At 40.6% G+C, this 20,921-nt stretch overlaps 1 protein-coding gene across 1 annotated transcript in view; it reads right to left on the bottom strand.

The window, feature by feature from the left end:
• Positions 1-20,921, bottom strand: part of Sol1 (CUB domain-containing protein Sol1) — an 802,928-nt gene that overhangs the window by 42,598 nt on the left and 739,409 nt on the right. Inside the window, exon 10 of the mRNA XM_078176633.1 lies at positions 1,547-1,737. Coding sequence (XP_078032759.1) covers positions 1,547-1,737 — 191 coding nt within the window. The remainder of the gene's footprint in view (positions 1-1,546; positions 1,738-20,921) is intronic.

The raw sequence follows: 20,921 nt of genomic DNA, 5'->3' as shown, positions 1-20,921 counted from the left end.
AGGATTTCCTCCGACACCGGGAAGAGTCAAATATTTGTAAACGTGATCCGCGGCAATTAAAAGTTTTGCGACAACAATTCGTCCTGTGTAATTATTTGAGAAGCCGAAGAGAGACCGTCCGACCGCCGGCGGGGGCTCCCTTTACATAATAACAGAGAACTTTTTCCGCGTGGCATTTTTTCTCTCTATCTCTCTCTCTCTCTCTCTATCTCTATTAGCTTTCGAGTCACATGGTAAACCAGGTTTTTCGGGCCGAACTTTGAAGGGTAGTTTCGCCCTCTCAGCGCGGATACGGCACGGGGCGGAAAAAAAAAGAAATACGTATCAAATATTTCCGTGCGCGCCGCTCGTGCGCGAACCGCCGAAAAATACGACGCGTTCGCACTTGGGCGTTGGTTCCTTGTTCCGAGTTAACGATAACATTTGTTGCGCCGAAAGAGGGACAATAGTTTAAATCAAGCGGGACCTTCGGGCCGCGCGGATTGTATGTAGAATATTACCGGACCGCGGGCTTTCATGCACAGTCACGTTCCCAACGATTAATTGATTACACGCGTTTGCTGACAAATCATGGACCGGCCCGGCGAATATTATTTTCGAATCATCTATTATTCATTGTTTTACATATTCACGAGCCTATAAATTTTTGCAAATGATTCGCCCGCGGCCTGTTACGCGCGTCAGATTTTTCATCGTGCAAGAAGCTTAATGGACGTTGTCTCATCCGTATCGAATTTTTCGTATCACGGTACGCGGCGGTCTTGTAATTACCCCGTCGATGCATTCATTGTTTGCGTTGTTAACCCCTTAATGCACAATTTTTTTAAAAAAAACCGACCAAAAAAAATCAATTTTTTGTATCTAAGAAAATACATGTTTGGACCTTAATTTCAATAGATATTTTTAAAAAATGCAAAAATTACTAAAAATTCAATAAAAATAGTGGATAAATAGTTATAGTGAATATTGAATCGCGTTTCAGATCGAATTTTGTACCCATCGTACTGTTTTTCAACTACCAGTTACTATTTTGAAGGAGAAGGAGGAGACGAAAAAAAAAACTGAAAAATATTTGATGAATATCAATAAATTGAATGTTTTCCTTGGTTTTCATTAAGTTATTTTTAATGCCCGGATATATTCGAATCTGAACATTTCAGCGACATAAGTTGCGACGCCGACCGTATATATACGGTTCTGCACATTTTGGCCGGTTTTGCACGCCTGTGTTAATACGTTTCTGCGCGTTAAGGGGTTAAAGCGATCTGAAAAGTTTTGCTGGATCTTCGTAAAAATGAACGAATTTCATCGTCGCACTTGCTTCGTCGTTTCAAGTATTGTTTAAGCCCGTGAACAAAGTAAAATTCTCACGGAACAACAGTATATGGAAGTTGTCAACGACAAACTACTTAATTTGCTTTTTGCCAGTGCCGTACAAATTCCCCGCGGTCCAGCGTCCCGTTGATCCCGGCCAACAATGGCATGTTTCCCCCGCAGTCGCGCATAATGAGACGAATGGATAAATAGAATGATTAATCGTACTCACTCTCGGTGAAACTGTACATCGCTTTGAAACCCCGAAAATGGCGGGAGGACGTGATGCCGTGGAATTCCAAGGAAAGTTGTGGTCCGTTGCTCATGATAGGTCGTGATGGCATTTCACCGCAGAACGAATCTATTTTCTCCTTCTTCCCGTCTATGTGCACGTACGCCACTAACGAGTCCACACCTTCGCACCTGAAAGTACAGGAAAATCAAACGGGCCGTCAACAACAGTATTTGCTCGGCGCCGTTCAATGGCGTACAAAACGCGCGCGGGAGAGGCTTGATGCCCGGTAATCCGATTAACGTTCAGTTGCAACTGTTTCAATAAACGCGTGTAACTGTGCCGAGGGTAAACCGCAACGGTACCCATTATATCACTGCACCAATTAGTCGAATTGAGGAAATTATTATGCGAAGGGTATTCCCCTGTTCTGGCGCGAATTTTTACCAAGCTGTCGCGGTTGTCGCGCGAAGACAACGGGCGCTTTCACCTTTCTCTTGTTACGGGAATTGCCGCGCGTAAATGTTACGCTTTGATCCCCCCCCCCCCCCCCCCGTTGCGTCGCGCACCTGTGCAGAATAAACTCGCATTCGTTCCGCAACATTTTAATGGAACGCGAACGAGACGCTGATAAAATCGTTAATGCGGTGCTACGCATTTTTACGTTTCCTTGAAATGTTGTGTTTCGTGTAATTGAATAAATGGTGTTGCGAGAGAGCCGCGCTTCTCCCGTTTCAATTGTCTCGTCTGAAAATTGCATTGCAGATTTCGAGTCGCATAGATGAACGATAAATACCAATCCAAGACTCCACGTAATATTCATTGATATAATAATAACGTGACGAAATACTTTTTAAATAATATATTTTAGTTGACGTTGTTAAGTAAGTATTTTATAGTCAGAACCAGATTTACGGAGTTCTAAAGAAAACTGTTTAATATTGTTCCATAAAAATAACAAGCACTAATTTATTTAGAATTTTAGCGATTTTTATTATAACGTATGACGAATGAATTATGAAATCGATTTTCTATGAATTTATGTATATAATGCCAATGATCGTGAGCTGAATAATTTCTTACGCATTTAAATATATATATATAAATAACTTTTACGCATTTCGTAAAGCAGATGTTAATAAATTATAGCATTCTCCTCCCTCCCTCAAATCCGAGAATATTTCCAATCGGTGGTAATCACGTAATTGATAAGGATCTCTCGACGAATTCTTCCGCGACGGAATATTAATAGGCGTCATCTCAATAAGTCCGAGCCTCAGACCACCCATTAATAGACGTCCAGTCGGTTAAGTCTTGCAATCAGAATAAGCGCATAATACGCCGCGCTAAAATCGACGCGTTTAATCAACCCGTCCTGTTGATGTCGCTGTTCAAATATTAAGCCGGCGAATAAAACGTTCGACTTGCAACAAGACGAACGCTATAGTTCCGGACGTTGATATTAGGTTGGGGAAAAAGTGATCCATTATTTTTTTCGGTAGACGGCTGCAGTGATCGATAACTGTTAAAGTATCGATCAAACAATTTCAGATTTATGCTCGTTGGAAAAGTGACATTTCGCACTACAAAAATACTTTTTCTGTTTTTTGTTCGATCCATTCAGTTGCGAGCTACAGGGTGTTCAAAATGGAAGTCGGCATAGAGAAAATTCGGTACATTTTACAATTTTTTCTTTGATAAAGTTGAAAATGCAAGCCAAGCGACTGAAATTGTGAATGGTGTTTATGGTCCCGATACTGTAACAGCCAATTAAGCGCAATTTTAGTTTCGTCGATTCCGTTTAGGTATTTTTCATGTTAAAGATGCGCCTCGTACAGGTGGGCCTGTCGTAGAAAATGTTGACAAAATCACAGAAATTTTCTCCCCAAGCTAATATATTTAGACGACAATGGATCGAATCGATTACTGTACGAACTTCCACGGGAATAAATAGAATACTTCGCGCGTGACGCCCGGCTGGCAGCGCACACCTTGCCCTCATAATTTATTTATTCATAGTCAAGAGAACTCGAAATTCTAATTAGGGTTGATGGTCCCCGTAGTGTACGGTAAACTCGCGTATATACCGAATTCGAACACATCGAATCGGTAATGGGGTTTAGTACTTGCGGGTGGGGTTGTTCGAAATTAGGAGCATGTACAAGTGTTCCAAATTGCATACTTGCATGTCCCACGTGGCACGCTCCGACACTAGTTTGCATATACCGTCTGAAAAGTTGAAAGACTTTGCCGATACCGTTAAACGTCACGCTTTGAAAATTCCAATGATATTAGAATTTTCCCCTGTAATCGTTCTTGTAACTTAGAACGGGATTTGCGACACGCGACGATATTTAAACAACAGTTGCAGGCAAGTCTTTATAAATTTTCAATTAATTAGCGATGAACAATATTTACTATTTTTCAATCGCATAGATGTCAAGCATGCGGCGTATTGGAATGATTGTTAAGCTAGAACACTTCTGAGATGATTAATTAAAGTCACGTGACAAGCTGAAGGCGGCAAGTAATTGGTACATTAACTCCGCAGGATATTTTATAATTTCTTGTGCTGACAGTTTGCACGGTTTCCTGCGGAAGCCGGGACTATTAAAGATAATCGGTTTACGACAATTAGCGTCGCATTGAATAGAGATTACTCTTAAACGATGGGCGTGAATAAATAGGGACCGCGTTACCGGAGGGGGCGGGAATCTTTTCGCTAAAGCGATTAACTCGCTCGTGACAACCGGCTTCGGTGCTCGGCGCGCGCGCCGTGATTTACGATTTCTGTATCGGAATCACTTTTGCGTATCCCTTCGGATTTCGAGGGCGGCTAACGACGCCAATTCACAGACAATTAGAACTCCGCCGGCGCCGTTCGGAAACATACAGGGAGTTTAATTAATAAAGTTCGACCTTTTCTGATCCGCGGGGGATGCAGTCGACACGCGCGGGCAAAACTTCTGATTTCGAAGAGAAATACGACGCCCCGCGTCCGCGTGAATGCAACCCGTAAAACGGCTTCATATTTTAAAATGTTTCGCCGCGGACGTCCCCGCGTTAATTACTTTTTGATGCGACGACGAAACAGGTCGGGACCGCCCCGGCCGGTCGCTCGCCGCCCGACTTTTTCGTTTACTTCCGTTGATCGGATTCCATTGTGCGCGATTGTTCCGCGAAAACCATCGAAAAGTCGCGGCTGGAAGTAACAGGAGCTAGCGGTGTCTAATTCCCGCGTGATATTATTTTATTTAATATTACAAACAGCTCGGACGACTCGACGTAGAAAATGGAAATTTTATTTAAATTGGACTTAATACATACCTTTTTCATTCGATAACTATTATAAATGTTTTACAAGACTTGAATTCATCCATCGAAGAAAAACTTTCAATTTTCTGAAATCGGTAGAATTTATCTCATGATTTGATATCTTTTTGATTTCATTATTGTTATCGACATTTTATACGTCTCGAAATATCGAATGAACAAATTTTCAATGGAAACGAATTGTCCCGTATTTAACAAAGATTCCAAATATTATCCAAGACTCGAAATAGCAAATGAAAAATTTTCATTTTGCAAGCGAATCTTCTTAAGCAAACTGAATTTATCGTAGCACGCGGGCACTTCCTTGATTTGATGCGCTTGTCCGAAGTAAACCACGGAAGGCTGAACTCAAACAGTATACAGCGAAACTTTCTTCTAATTATTGTACTTCCCAAAATTGTGTCAGAGGAGCGAAATGCTTTGCTAGCTTAAGGTTCGTCGACGTCACGTTCATTGATCGAGCACTGACCGCAAAATCTATCGTAGTAGAAATTAATCATTTACTATACTAAATTCAATCTTTACGATTCCATGGTGAGTCTTGGTGTAATCAGCCGCCTTCGATTGGACTGCAACTTCAGCACGCGAATAACTCAAGACTCGCGTAACGATCAAAAATTATTCGGCGTCGCGTTAGATTCTATGCGAAGCCGTGTAACGAGCTTATTATACGACGAGTAACGGAATCTGAAGAGGGCTCGACGCGGACACGAAATTGACGAGCACGCAATGGTCTGGCATCTAATTAAAGTGGAGGCACCTATTTTTTCGTATACCATTCAGAAGTTCCCGCGGATGGTTCCGCAAGTGCGCGGATTATCGAGCGAATTACCTGGAACTTAATGTGTACAATTTCTTTGGTTACAAATTGGCGCACTAACTAGGCTCTTGGACTGCAGCACGAAACTCGAAGCGAGAATTCTCTGCAACTATATATACAGGGTATACCAAAATTACCTAACAATTCTAAAATACCTCGGATCATTTTAAGCAACTTTTTCCTTTACAAAAATTTTCTCCGAGGCATCGTTCACGAGTTATTAACAAAAAGCATTGACCAATGGGAGTCGTTGGCTCCGTCACCTCGCGCCAGTGGAGCTCGCTGCTCATTGGCCAATGATTTTCGTTAATAACTCGTTTACGACGCTTCGGAGAAAATTTATCTAAAGGAACAACTTGCTCCAAACGACCTTCTCGAATTGTTCGACATTTCTGGGACACCCTGTACGCTTTCGAGTAATTTAATTCGCGCAGCTTATTCCATCAGCGTAGCTTAGTTGTCGGGAATGCGGGCATCAATTGAACTGTTCGTCCGAAAATTCAGCGCGGACAATGCGCTTCGAAATTTTAATCCTCCGTCGACTGCGAACGTGATTCGTCACGATCCAATACCGTCGATCCGACGATACTGTCGGGCGACGCGCGTCGCGCCACGCGCTTTTCCGCATATTTCTAGTGTTCATCAACCCGGGTATCCGTTCATTGTTTCGTCGCCGGCGATCTACGAGATCGTGTAATTCCGGAGCGAAACGATCCCGTCCCGGTTTTACGGCGGCGTATCTTTTATCACGGTTACAAGACACGCCAGAAACAGCCGGGGCAGAGTGATTGGAGCGTTTATTATAGCCTGCTTGTTCAAGGCCGGGACCCCGACGTACGCCATCGGTCATAATAGCTGTCCTACCTGTCGCGATCGGTCTAGACTGATTACAATGTTCGGCTTGACACGGTGGAAGTTCCGCAGCCGACGCGGCCTCGTGTACCGCGTCGCTTCACTTTTCTAAGTTAATTTAATATTCACCGCGCACGGTTTCCATTTAGGGAATGTTGTTTCCGAGCGGATGGCGGATTTTATCGATTTTTGATCAAAACTGATTGAAAGTGGCGCCAAGCATTAAAAGTACAGTATCGTTGTCTTCAATTTGTTAAATATTTCTACTTGGCTATTTGTCAATTTTTATTTTGTGCAAAAGTCTGGAAAATTCTCTGATGCACCATGTTTTGGTAGAATAAATTTTTACACAGAGAAATGAGTAAATTTTTTGACTAGAGCTTCTTTCATGCAGCATAGTCACTGGACCAATGTTCTCAACCTTTTTAAATTATCAAGGAAAGTATGGAGCTTCGACTATTTTTATGTTGTATATAAGCAGCGATATATTTATTCAAAATGTTGATTAAAATGATCTGTTCCTTATTCGTTCCTTAAAAATGCAAACTTGCAGAGCTTCTCTGTTAAGAGTCCATCTATTCGTTCGAGATTGTAATACAAAAAATTAGAGTTAATTATTATATTTGCACGACTGATTGGATAGCGCCTGAGTCACGTTTCGACGATGTTTTACTACTAACATAGGAAAAATGTAGCTACCGTGGAACCGTTCTATTTCCACTTAGCTATAACATATGCTCCCACGAAATCTGTGCACCAAGTGGCACGCTCATAAGGATCCCGAATTTCCATACGGGAAGTCTGTTGCCAGAATATCGTTCAGCTTAAGCGTTCGCATCGGCGGGCATATCTTCGATGAAGTCAAAATGGCGCCGCTTCCGCCGGAATTTCAACTTGTGAAATAGCAAATAGTCCGCGCGTGCTAAATCCAGCGAATGGGGGAGGCATTTAAGGGCTATGATATTGGTTGCGTGCTATTTCCGACCGATGGCCGCGCAAATGAAACGAGCCGCGTTGCTCAAAGTAATCATAAAATAGACGAACAGTGGTCGGAAATTGTTGTATTTATAAAAATCGATGAACTCGAAGCAACCCGATTGCTAGAAAATGATAGGATGAGCAGTTTCTAGCATGCAAATGTTACGGCAGACATTTTGTACACCTTGCAGGGTAGTAGAATATCGTACGAAATTATTGCATTAAATTTAGACATTATACATTGGAATTCCTGTTTAAGCTTTTATTAAAAATTCGGTATAATTTAACTTTATTTCATATTGTATTTAACATATTTGAATATTGCTTCTGTAATATTTCCTGGTGATACTAGACCTTTTGTATTATTTATACGTAATATCGGAGTTCTATATTATTTATTGGTAACATTAGAATCCCATATTATTTATTATTAATATTAATCGTCTATCATTGATTATATTAGCAATGTTAATTTTGAATGAGAGGCAATTTTTATATTTTCCGCGCGCGAAGTGTCATTGACATTTAATCAACGCCGTCTATCTCGAACGGGGCTAATACTTTCATTTGCGAGCTCGAGCTGGCGATATCGCCGCAAAAAAATAACAGAAGTGCAAGGGCGAGGATATCAATCGGCCAGTCATTGAATCGCAAAGGCTTTTCCATCCGCCGATTCCTGAAGCGATCCGACGTTCCGGCCCCGTCGTTAGGTAGCCGAATCGAATCGGTTTGATCTGCTCGTTACACGCGCCACGTATGAAACCATGATAATTTTTTGCCGTTACTCTAAAGTGGTTATTGCAGCGGGCCGGGGCCCTTTGTAGCGCGCGACTCCCCCCCCAACGGCGATATCGATCGGAAGATAATAGCAGGCGGGATTCCAGCCGATAATAATGGACGAGTGATTTTTTTCGAATTACTCGTTAGCGATCTCCGCGGCGCGGATTTCAAGTTGAACGTTGAAACCCGCCGATCTGGCGATGGGGATCAGACGCATCGCGTCGTTAAACTCTCTTCAAACGGTCCCCTTTAGCGATCGCAAGTTTTCTGCGACTCTGATTACGGACGCAAACTCGCGAACTGATAAACAATATTATCTTTGGAACTTGCCACGTATTACCGTGCTGTTTCGTTCAAAGGCGAACCAACGCGCCGGTGTTGGTGCGCCTGTACAGCGTTCATACAGTCATAGAATACTTGTCCTGAACTACGAAAATTCATTAACGCATAAATATGAATCGTTCGAGCACTGCTATGTACTTATTCGACTCTGCGAAATCTGAAATTTAGTGAAAACAAGAATTTACGTAATATTATAACTGCGATAATTATTAATATTTATATAATATCCGAGCGACGTTACAATTTATATAATTTATATTATGTATATTAGGTTTGGGAGAAAGAAATCCATTATTTTTACGCGAACTTCAAGACTTTATTTAACATGTTTCCGATTGTCCGATTTAGTTTGCCTCTCTCGTAGAAGTCTTTGCCCCTATTTGCGAAAAACTCTTGTAATCGACTTTTACAATCTTTTCTCGATGCCAATTTCTTATCGCTAAGGAAGTTTTGCAATGCAAGATAAACATGGTAATCGCTTGGTGCTAGGTCTGTACTATACGGTGGATGCATAAAAAAAGATATTCAGAAACTTCATAAATAGCTATAAGAAATAATTTTTCACAACATATTAAAGAAAATTTTTTCTATGCGGTAGAGAGGGGCCGCATAAAAAAAGTCTCACTTAGAAAACATGTCAAAGCTTCACGAAATGGCAAGAAAGTGCTTTCCAAACAAAATAAATAATTAAGATAGACATTGAAACATTTTAAAAAATTTTGATTTCTAATTTGAAACGTGGAGAAATTTTCAAAATATACATAATTCAATACTACTCGTAATCGCTTTCGTCACTCGAAGATACTACAGTTGATTTATCTCAAAAATCAACTATAATAAACTGTCTTTTTTTTATTTATTTTAAATTCAATATGTCGATATTCATATGCCGCACAGAAAAAGAATCGCACAAAAAAAGACACATAAAAAAAAGACTGACTAGACTGTATAAGCTTTAACACGTTGACGCCGGCATGGGCCACCGGTGGCCCATGCTTGTCTGTTCCATGGGGCGGCCTGACCCACCGGTGGCCCATGCTAGACTGTCCCATGGGGCGGCCTGACCCACCGATGGGCCACGTTTGTATATCAAAAAATACGTAGTACAAAATGTAATTTTATTGATTTAACATTATACATTAACATTTCTACCTTATAATCAAACATTGAACACAAGATACACAACTTATAATTTAATCAATACATTTAAAATATCTATTTATGTTTCCGATGCAATTTTTTAAAACATTTCAAACAAAGTGCCGGCTTATTCGGACAACTGCTACAAAAGGTCATTACTTTTTTTGTTTTGTTTGCGGCATACTGTATTCCTTTTAAGTTTGTTAAGCGTTTGTAACACTCTTTACATCTTTTCCTCATCTTCCTCGCGGATCCTTGGTATGAACTTAAAAAATGTTTTTTCCGTCTCCTTACTATTAGTTCTTCACTAGGGGGATTCTCAACACTTTCCAATAGAAAATCAATAATTTTTTCTCTAAATTTTAAAATTTTGTAACGTTTGGTTCCCCACTTTTTGTGGATGTACCACGCATTTACTAAAGAGGTCCCGCATATTAGCTCCATGACAACTTTTCGATACCATTTTACTGTTTTCCGTAAAGATTTATAATAGGAACACATCTGATCAGATATATCAACTCCCTTTTTCGCACTATTGTAAGAAAAAACGGTATCTGGTTTTAATTTATCACCTTTGCCACGAATAATAGCGCAATTGTGAGATTTCGAAGTGGTTAACATGCACAGGGGTCTTTTGTCGGTCCACTTCAAAAATTTCACGCCGTTCCGATTTTCAAGAGATATAATGTCGCCGCGTTTATGTTTTTGTTTTGCTTGCGGCGGTAGAAATTTTCTGTTCATTTTCACTGTACCGCAAATATATGTTCTCTTAGTGAGAAGTTCTTCGGCTAAAGGATCAAGCGACTGGCCACCGCGGGTCCTATCAGCAGGTTAGACCACCCGCGGGCCACGTCAGAATTTTGGAAATTCAGTCTATTCGAATCAGGTAGTGGGTATTAGAGCGCAAGCATTAAACAGTATAATTTGGTGCCACGCCGCCCCATGCAGCGGACCGCTAGTTGAAGCGCCGCCGCACGGAACGGACCGCGAATATCCGCGCCGGCGTCAACGTGTTAATATTGTAATAATTAAATCGGTGTGGTATTATAACCAGCAATTATCTTTAACTCAGTGGCACTGCTATTTTTAAATTCTCGCGAGAGCACCGTCTATTTTCGTTTTATTTGCGACGCAATCGTTCCTTTTGATAGGCAACGGATCTGCCGAGATTAAATTGCCCGGCGAACAAAGTATGGGTTCAGAGGGGCCCTGTGTTCGTCAAGGGAGGTTTAACGTTTCGCCAAGGAATCAGGCGGTTCGTTAGGACGGTACGCTCCAATGCGTAACGAATGTAACGAAACACAAAGACGGGACCTGCGACTATATTTCAAGGAGTCACTAAATTTTCGTGCTAGCGCCGCCGCCGCCGCCGCCGACGTCGGGATCGCTGAACCGACTATAATAAGTACGAATGTTGCGTAAAACCGGCGCTGGCAAAAAGGGACGACACAAAAGATCTATACCTTCTTTTCGAGTGGAGGATTTATCATGTCCTGCAAGAAACGCCGTTCTCGGATGCGCGTGCGTCGCGGCCCCTGAAATATTCTAACTTTTTCACGATGTAACGGCACAATTTGTGCGCGGCGAATTGGTGCTAAGGTCGCGTTAACGGCGAGCATTAATTTAAAGATAACGAATCGCGCTAATTCCCCATACTTAATTGTTCCGTTCCGTTTCCGTTGAATTGGGAAACTTATCCTGCGTGGATTAAGTGGCCGCTCAATGAGCAATCTGTTACTTTCCGTAGTCGTAGTCGACGCGAAGAAGAAGATTGTAAAATTGTCTAAAGTTGTTAACATTTAAGCGTTTATCTTAGATATAAATAATAGGGATGAAATGAAAGAAATTCATTTCTTGGTTTAAATAGTTAGGATTTTATGAACTGGTAAAGTAAGAGTTCTGGAAGATACGATTAAATACTTGTACTACGACTTCTTCCACGCTGCGTTGATTAGCTCTTATTTGTCCTTAATACTGTCTTTTAATAGGACCAGATAATTTTTGTCTTCCGTGTTATCTTTATTTATTTCCGTTTCTAGACTTTAATAACAGAAGAATTCAATTTGGTTTCGATTTAGAAGAGATTAATAATTGATTAACCCCTTTAACATTTCTTACATAATTTAATAAATACGACTGCCAATTGTTTCTATTAAATCGAAAGAAAATTTGAATCGTCCGTCATAAGAATCTGGGATTGAAAGTAAATTAAGACAATCGTTCCTTCAAGGAAATTATTAAGGACGAAAAAGTGCTAATCAATGCAGTTCTAAAAGATGTCATAGTGCAAGGGGTTAATTTAGTAGATTTTGCGTGGAATCTTTATCACGAGTCTGACTCGTTATTATAGTGCAAGAAGTTAAACGAAGAATCTCTAATTTATGTTCTGTCTCACGTTCGACAAGCATAATTATGTTATACCGAAAGAAAATTTAATTCCAAACGATAGAATTTCTCGCGGTACTCCACTTTCAACGTACGACATCCCCGAACTATAGCAACCTGCCAAACAGCGACGTACACGGCTCAATGGCGGCGAGGACAGTGACGTATCGCACAATAGGTGTCCATCGCGAAATTGAAGTCTCGGCAGCCCGCGTAACAGATTATTTGAAATTTACACGCCGATTGAAATCGATAATGGCGCGTAAATACACGCGCTGTCGAATTTTTCGTTAAAGAGGATGAATAATACCTTTTCCAATATACAAATTTATTCGGGGAAAAAGCCTTCGAGCGCGCGCGCGCCACGACGCACGAGAGAGCACCGCGGAAGGTGAATGCATATTTATTATACACGAATATTTAAAAGGATATTTACGGAAAAATTTGCAAATTCCGACGGGATGTTTGCTTTTGCTCGGGACTCGATCAAATTACCGATATGGAAATTCGATTTCTGCTTAATACTTACAGGTTGCTTTTTATCAAAATATTCAATCAATCTATTCAGTCGTTTGCGATTCACGTGTTTGCACAAGCGACGTACGATGCTTACCGAACGCGATGATATTTTCCTGTAACAATTACAAGGAACGCGACGTTTGTAATTGGAATTACTGTTTCAATAGGAATCGTGAGATTGAAAAATCTTCCGTAATTTTAAAGGAACCATGAAACGAAGCAATTGTCATAAAACTGTGAATATTTAAATAATTAACGGCAGATGTAGTGAAATTTTTTGTTACAATTTGATTCGTCTAAAAAATGGGAGTTTAGATTATTATTATTATTATTATTATTATTATTATTGCAGAGATAATTGTGACTATATACAATATATACACGTGGTCGTCTAACCTAAAAAATTAGAGAATCAGCAATTAAATGTTTATGCTTCCAACTTTTTCGTAGTGTCTTGGACCGATGAACGAACCCTATTACTTATACACTTTTACTTTAATCGTTTACTTAAACAATTAATAATACAATTGAGTAAAATACGAAACATCCGCGAAAGCCACTAGAATGGTGCGTCGTGCCTGAGAGGTTAAGCGGCGAAACTCGTGTAGAAAGGGATCGGTAAAAATTAAAGATAAAATCATTTGCTGAAAAGTTTCAATGAATCTTTCTCTGAATAAAGGTAACCAGAGCCAAAATATAACACATGAAAGTAGCAGGGATACACGAGCACGCGTAAGCAGTCATTTAACCTCTTAGGCACGAGACGCCACTATAATGGCTTCCGTGAATGTTTCGTGCTTTACTCAATTGTTTTATTACTCATTAAAGTGAACGATTAAAGTGAATGTGTGTAGGTACAATACACTAAGAAAAGAATATATTTAATTAATACTAAAAGGTAATATAAAAAATATATATTAAGAAAAATGGTAATTTAGTTATGAAACACTATATTTGCGTAAAATCCAGCCGCGCCTAAGAGGTTAAGTACGCGGTTCGTAAAGAGGAAAAGTCACTTCTGCACGGCACTTCCAAAGTGGCGCTCGACTGTTTCGTTTCATTATTCCTCGCCGCGCGAGCCTGTTAACCGGACGCGTCCGAAAACACTGGCTACTCGTGACTGCACAAATTCCATTTAGCCGAAAACGAAGCCTCCCGCGGAAATACTTATTCTATGTTTCCAATTTCTTTCCACTCGCGCGCGAGACGGCCACTCGCCTCGCGTGTAGTCGCGCGCGCCCATCCATCTCGTTCGTTGCATTATATAGCGGCGCACGGTCACGTTGCCGCACGTCGGTGCAGCGAGTAAAACGGACGGAGAGAGAGAGAAAATAAAAAAAGAGAACGAGCTAACAGAACATTCTCGTATATCAAATAATTGGAAGTCTGCAACGGTGACGAGATCACGATCGCGTGCAGGCTCGCCTCTGCGCGCCGAAACGAGCTCGAACCAGATGAAAACTCCCGATAATAACGAGCCGATGAATTCCGGGATAAACAGTCGCCGCGCGCGCGCGCTTTCGTCCGTCTTCTTCTCGAGACGAAGCCGTCCCCCGTCTGATACCATCTGCCGCGAATTATGGCCGCTCTTCGATCCAATTTATTCGCGGCGAAGTTCTGCGTTAACTTGCGCCGCGTCGCTCAGCGCTGAACCGATCGAATCCCAAGAGTAACGCCGGTTAATTATTTTGTAACGATGAAAAGACTGTATTCGTCTGCACCTTTCGTCATTTTGATTACAAACCTACTTGTCGCGTCACTCATTGTTCCTCTGTTACACTATGGTGCTGGGTATTTTTATGAAAGACTCTTAAATTGATTTTAATAACTGTATTATGAGGTCAATGTGTTACAGCTTCCGCACGCTTCTGGAAGGGCTCTGTTCAGCGCGGTCTGTTTATACGCGTCAAAGGTAAATATTTAGGTTTTTTGTGTTAGGACGCTCAATGTCATGCAGTATTGGTATAATTGGCGTGCTGGTTTACCGACCTTTATGAAAGCGAATTATTTCTAGCATCGTATAGTATTATATTATTACTAAATCATGGATCTTTATGCAATATAGAAATTATCAATTACGAGATGTGGAAGGCAGATACGTTTCTCTATTAAATAATTTTAATAAGTTCGTATGCCCGTAAGTAACATGTCAATATTTTCTCTGAATTTGTTCACTATTTTATACATGTTTTCATAGATGCATAAAATCCGCAATCTAATTATTACTGCTATTATTATTTATTTTTGTTCTTTTCGCTTTTACGTAACTATTTAATTTAAAATAATTATTGCTAGTAAAATAATAAGTATTATCTCCACTGTCTCTATAAACGAAAAGATAGAAAAGGTAGAACTGTTATCCGGAATCGCATGAAAATAAACACTATTTCGAAATCCATAGGAGAATCGCATTCGCATTTCTATTTGGAAGATAGACCCTCGTCAAAGCAATACGATCCAGAAATAGTTCAGTTGTTCCACAAGCGTTCTACGGAACGGCACTTATCGGATCTTGACTTGCTGTAGTGCGGTCGAGATGGCTCCAGGAAAGTCTTGACCCTTTCTTAACTCGGAAGCCGTGAACCGGGGGTGTTCCAGTCCCCGGGCAAAATTTTCTGTACTTCGGTTTCCATTAGCGCGGCCCTTCGCCCTTTATCAATAACTTTAACATTATTTTAGAAAATACAGAACGTTATTGACAACCGAGAGTTATTAAAAGGCTTTGCAAAAGTATTTTTAATGCCTTCGCTTAAATTATATATCGCTCCGCATATTAAGCCTGTTAGAGTCGCGATCATAATCTGGAAATATGTATTAACGTATATAATATTTAATTAGATTAACATGATACATCGTTCATGATGTAATATTAATTGAGCATGGCACTGGATGCTCGAAATGTATGGGAACGATGAATTTCATCTCCTTTTGGAATAGTATTAAAATTATTCATGCGGCTCGTACAGTTGCATAATTCGTATCAAAGCTTGTTGAACAAAAAGAAAAATTGTAAATATTTAAACATGTATTTCTCCATATTCTCATAAATAAATACCGTATGTTATTGATCCTTTTCACTCGGAGCACGTTAACAGTAATTTTTATACTAAATTGTAACATGCAATTTGTTCTTCTCCATCGTCTAACGTTTCTTAGTAACAAAAGTAACACGAAGCGATGTTCGAGGATCATTACAATATTATATATTACCTAACATGCGAGCTTGTTGATTTTCTGGGATACTTGATATCTGGAACATCCCGTTTGAGTGTCGAGCAGTAATCGGTCAGCATATTAACACTCCATTTGCAAACAAATATCGTACTTCATTTGAAATATTGATGTTCCATTTCAAACAGAGCGAGTTTCAGCGATTCGGGGCGGAATTACACGGGAAACTATACGTGACAGGAAAAACGGATCCGCGGGTGTTTTCAAAGTTACCGATTCTGGTTTAACGCGCGCGCGTCCATAGAATTTCCATCAAATCTCATTCAAACGGATTAATTATTTCCAACGTTGCATGATTTTCTATTTGATTCATAGTAATCCGCTTCGTGATAAAAATACTTTCGCGTTCGCGACGCGGATACATCGCAACGTCATGATATAAATAATTCCATGCGAGGCCCGGGATCAATAATTCCCGACTTGTAAATTCATATTAACAATCAGAGCGCGGAGAGCATCGAATTTCAAGCCGGGTTGTGCTCGGTTATTCCCGGGAATCTCGGGGACGACTTTGACACGATCGACAATGAAGGAGCTGAAGGAAGGTAATTCCTTCCCACGCTATAATTCCTGGAGCTAGAGCTCCAGGAGATAAGGTCGACGATAGCTGAGCGCGAACTGCAGTATGCGAGGAATCCCGTGACTTAGGGACCCGCGCGATTCGGAAAGATTTCGAAAGAAGTTAATCTCGCTCCATTACCGCGATCTCGGATACTGAAGCCGGTTTACCGTTGGGTAGCCAATTACTCCTGTCATGTTATCTCTCTGGCGTATGTTTAAAGAGACGAAATGTAAATGCGAAATTTTGTTGACGCGATCATCTCTTATACAAGCTTTTAAGAGACTTTATTATAATATGAAATTTTTTACTTTTTTATTTTTATATTAATTAATTTTATATTATTAAAATTATATTAAATTTATGATAGTGTGTCAAGTATTAAATATGTACCATGCATAGTTATTGAGGCTTAGTATTCAGGGTAGGAGCACAGTAACTCAGACACGGTAAGTGATTTTTGTAGATCATAGGCACACAGTAATTGGCTCCAGAATTTTCTTTTTTTTCTCTTTTTATTAATAGGAGATAGCTGTTGTGAAAATTTATATTCACAAAAGATACTTTGACTCCTTAAGAAATATTATCTAAATTGCTATAGTCCAGCAATTATTTCTATCAATTAATATTTTGTCCAGCAGCGAGAACTCTTGGACACTGCCAGCTCGGCACGATAATTAGCTTCTCTACTCGCGCGGGGCTAATCGAACAGTTTCTCGCGTTCCGGTGCTACTTACACGCTCGGTTCGCACGCGCCGGTCCGCGCGGCGGCGTTCGGGCGCGTCCGCGCGTCAGCGTCGCGTGGCGTAAAACATATTCAATGGGAAAACTTTTCATTTCCCCGACAAAAGAAGCTTCGCCCTCGGGGACCACCGTGTATTTCCATTCACCACTGATTTCACGTCCCGTTAGAAACACAGAAATCAAGATGCATTTTTCCCAGCACGCTTTCTCCCAGCCCCTTGCCCTCCCCCCGTCCCCACCGCGCCCGCTCTCTCGCCCTGCCAAAACCCTCTCGCCTACGCGTATTGTCCAATTTCATATTCAACAGTCGCCGCACTACCACATAACTTTGCGCAATAACCCCCCGACGCCGGGCTTGACATTCCTCGATCGTGACCTTCGTTTTTCCCCTCGGATCCCACCGACGCGAAATCCTTGTGTTTCGTCCGCGTCCATGATTCTCTTCGGCCTCTGCCTCCTTCTCTCTCACCCTCCACCCTTTTCCATGCTCTCTCCCTCACTGAGGCTTTCTCTCTCCTCCTTCTTTATTTCTCTGTCTTTATTTCTCTGCCTTTCCCTCTCTCTCTCTCTCTCTCTCTATTTTTCTGTCTTTCTCACCCTATCCCTATTTCTCTCTGTTTCTATTTCTCTGTCTCTCTCTGTCTTTCTCCCTCTGTCTCTATTTCTCTGTCTCTCTATTTTTCTGTCTCTCTATTTCTCTGCCTTTCTCACTCTATCTCTATTTCTCTCTCTGTGTCTATATTTTTCTGTCTCGTCTCTCTCTCTGTCTCTATTTCTCTGTCTTTCTCACTCCATCTCTATTTCTCTCTCTCTCTCTCTCTCTCTCTGTCTATATTTTTCCGTCTCTCTCTGTCTCTCTATTTCTCTGTCTTTCTCACTCTATCTCTATTTCTCTGCCTCTATTGCTCTCTCTCTCTCTCTCTCTCTCTGTTTATATTTTTCTGTCTCTCTCTGTCTTTCTTACTCTATCTCTATTTCTCTGTCTCTATTTCTCTGTCTTTCTCTCTCTTTCTCTGTCTCTACTTCTCTGTCTTCCTCTCCCCTTTTTCCCTCTATTTCTCAGCGACGGCGCGCGTCCCGCCAGGCACCGAAGAGAAATATCGCAGCCTCGATTTTATCTTAACAGCCAGACGAGGAATTATGTTACGTTATCGAGTCCTCGAGCTGTTGGTAGTTTACGAGCGGCGTCGACGAAATTTGTTAGGAGAAATTCTTGGACGCGTCCAGCCGCTTGCTGGGGAAGTTTGTTGATTTTTCCGGCGGCGTTCGGGAACCTCTTCTTGCTTCGCGATTCTTTAACGCTGGATTTACGGAGCGCCGAAAGCGGCTGTTTTATTGTTGGCTCATGGAAGTGACGATAAGACTTCTATTCTGATTTTCGAGCGGCGTTATTGTAACGCTTGCCGTGAGTGACTCGTGCGCTGGGTGAATAACTGGGAGATGTATCTTTATAATTTGTTATTTTGATGGGTACCTACGGTTGAACCCAGTGTTAAACACGTCTGCTTGTCAGGGATGTTTTATTTTTTGATTTGTTGTCATTGTATGATTTTATTTATTTATGTATCGAAGATATTATATTGTGTTAATTAAATAATACTTTGAAAATAGATTAGAAGAAATTATTCTATTATTTCAAGTAATTTTTCTTCTGTATTTGCCAGAATGTATGTATGTAAGCGTGTGTCTGACTTATCATGTCTTATACTACTTACAGCGTATATCTTCTCTTGCACTTTTATCATTTTTATAAAATTGCAGAAACAAATACAACTATTTCAAGCATTATCATTTGGTGTTTCAATAAAATTAACAAAGAATAGATACATTACGATATATAAATAATTTAAACGCGACAATTAATTAAAATATAATAGATATTCTACTCGTATATCAGAACACCTGTTATACACAATTATTCCAATATTTTATTAAAAATTAGCACATAATCATTATAAAAAATGTGATTAAACAAATCGTGCTGCTGAATGATTTAATACAGCTACCGAAAAATGGAAAATAATAATTAATAATAATTTAGCTAAATTCATGTTAAATACGTCAGTCCCCATTTAATTCCTAACAAATTTCTCACCACATTCCCACTTATTCCCACATCTAATATTTCATTTAACGTTCACCCACGTAGACAGTGGCAGAGCATCCGAAGCCGCTCTACGATCGCCCGTATTTAAATCGGGAATCATCCGTTCCAAAGAATTCCTGACACGGAGGGAAATTCGATTACCCTATCCGAGACACCGACGCCGTCGTTACCTTTTGTTTCTTCTTTCGCAGGGAGGGGCGCGAGTTCACAGGAAGACCTAGCCCACACACGTAAACCGTAGACCCGTGTGTATTTCGCCGGTACATGCCCACCTTAATTTGCATGTGCACGCTGCTTTATTCCCTCCCCTCCCTCCCGATAGTACCCCCGCCCACAATTGTTCCACTATGCGGGGGCCGGTTTTAATAAGCAAACGTACAATTTTCGAGCACGCGTTCGAGCCAAGCGGCCCCCGTACCCGAGAGTAGCGACGATATAAAAGAATATTATTACACGCGCATACGGTTCGGCGGTTACGTGCGCGAGAAACTGTGTGTGCGCGCGCGCGGGCGCGTTTGTTGCACACGCCGAATGAATACGATGGGGAAGGGAAGGATGCTGGCCGTGTGTGACGCTCAAGGAAAATTTCAACCAATCCACTCGGATGATTGGAAGGAAACTGGCCAGGAAAATCAGATGTTGGTTGCGCGGGACTCTCCTCTCGTCCTATTCAACGAAATCCCCTTCTGCATTTGAATGCACCTTCGCTACGCGGCACTACGCCCGTAGTCGCCGGTTATAAAGCGAAAGCACTTGAGACACTTTTCTGCGGCGATGCTTTTTCTTTTTTTTTTTCTTTCACCGCGGACAAATGACTTTCGGTGTCGCGCGCCGTTCGATGACGACGGCTCGAAGTTTCGCGTTGTCTTGGGTTTCGTTCAGCGATTAGGATCGTTTTACACGGACTGTTTAGACGATTTAATATCATTATTATTATCACTATTATAAGTTTATTTATTTTAGCGTGGTTGTATTAACTGCGAGGTTATTAGCAATATTTTAAAATTAACTATACATAAAGACTTATATTATAGATTATAATTTTACCCTTTACATCGACGTGAGCTACTATAATAACAGAATACTATAACTAGTCACGTAGATTTATGGAAATTAGAATTGTTTTTCAGCGAAATTAGTTTTCAAGCAATTAGAGTTAAATGGAACACTTCTATATAATTTCTACTAATACTAGTTAATATATAATCAATTTGAAATCAGTATTTCTATCTATTATTTCTATTTAATTTTTCCATTCGTTGTCAGTAATTACCTATAGCAAATTACCATTCCTGAAACATATCGACATGTTTCAGAAGTTATATATTGCGATATGATATCATTATATGGTAAAACAACATTACATAATGACAGAAATGGAATAAATAACTTCTTCCACTTTTATTATTTACTTATTGGTATAAAACGATAGACGAAGACACGATTAATCTTTTATACACCTTGGCAAGATTTTTATCTGCTCGGACAACATAATTCAGTTCCTCGGATCTAGAATCCTATTCGAAAGCAACGATTATGAAATTCGAGTGGCAGTTCGATATTAAAGAAGTTACTTGGTGCCTGC

Source organism: Augochlora pura, chromosome 3, assembly GCF_028453695.1.
Source record: "Augochlora pura isolate Apur16 chromosome 3, APUR_v2.2.1, whole genome shotgun sequence".
Taxonomy (NCBI): domain Eukaryota; kingdom Metazoa; phylum Arthropoda; class Insecta; order Hymenoptera; family Halictidae; genus Augochlora; species Augochlora pura.
Note: the sequence above shows the minus strand (reverse complement) of the source record. Positions and strands in the feature narration are given on the sequence as shown.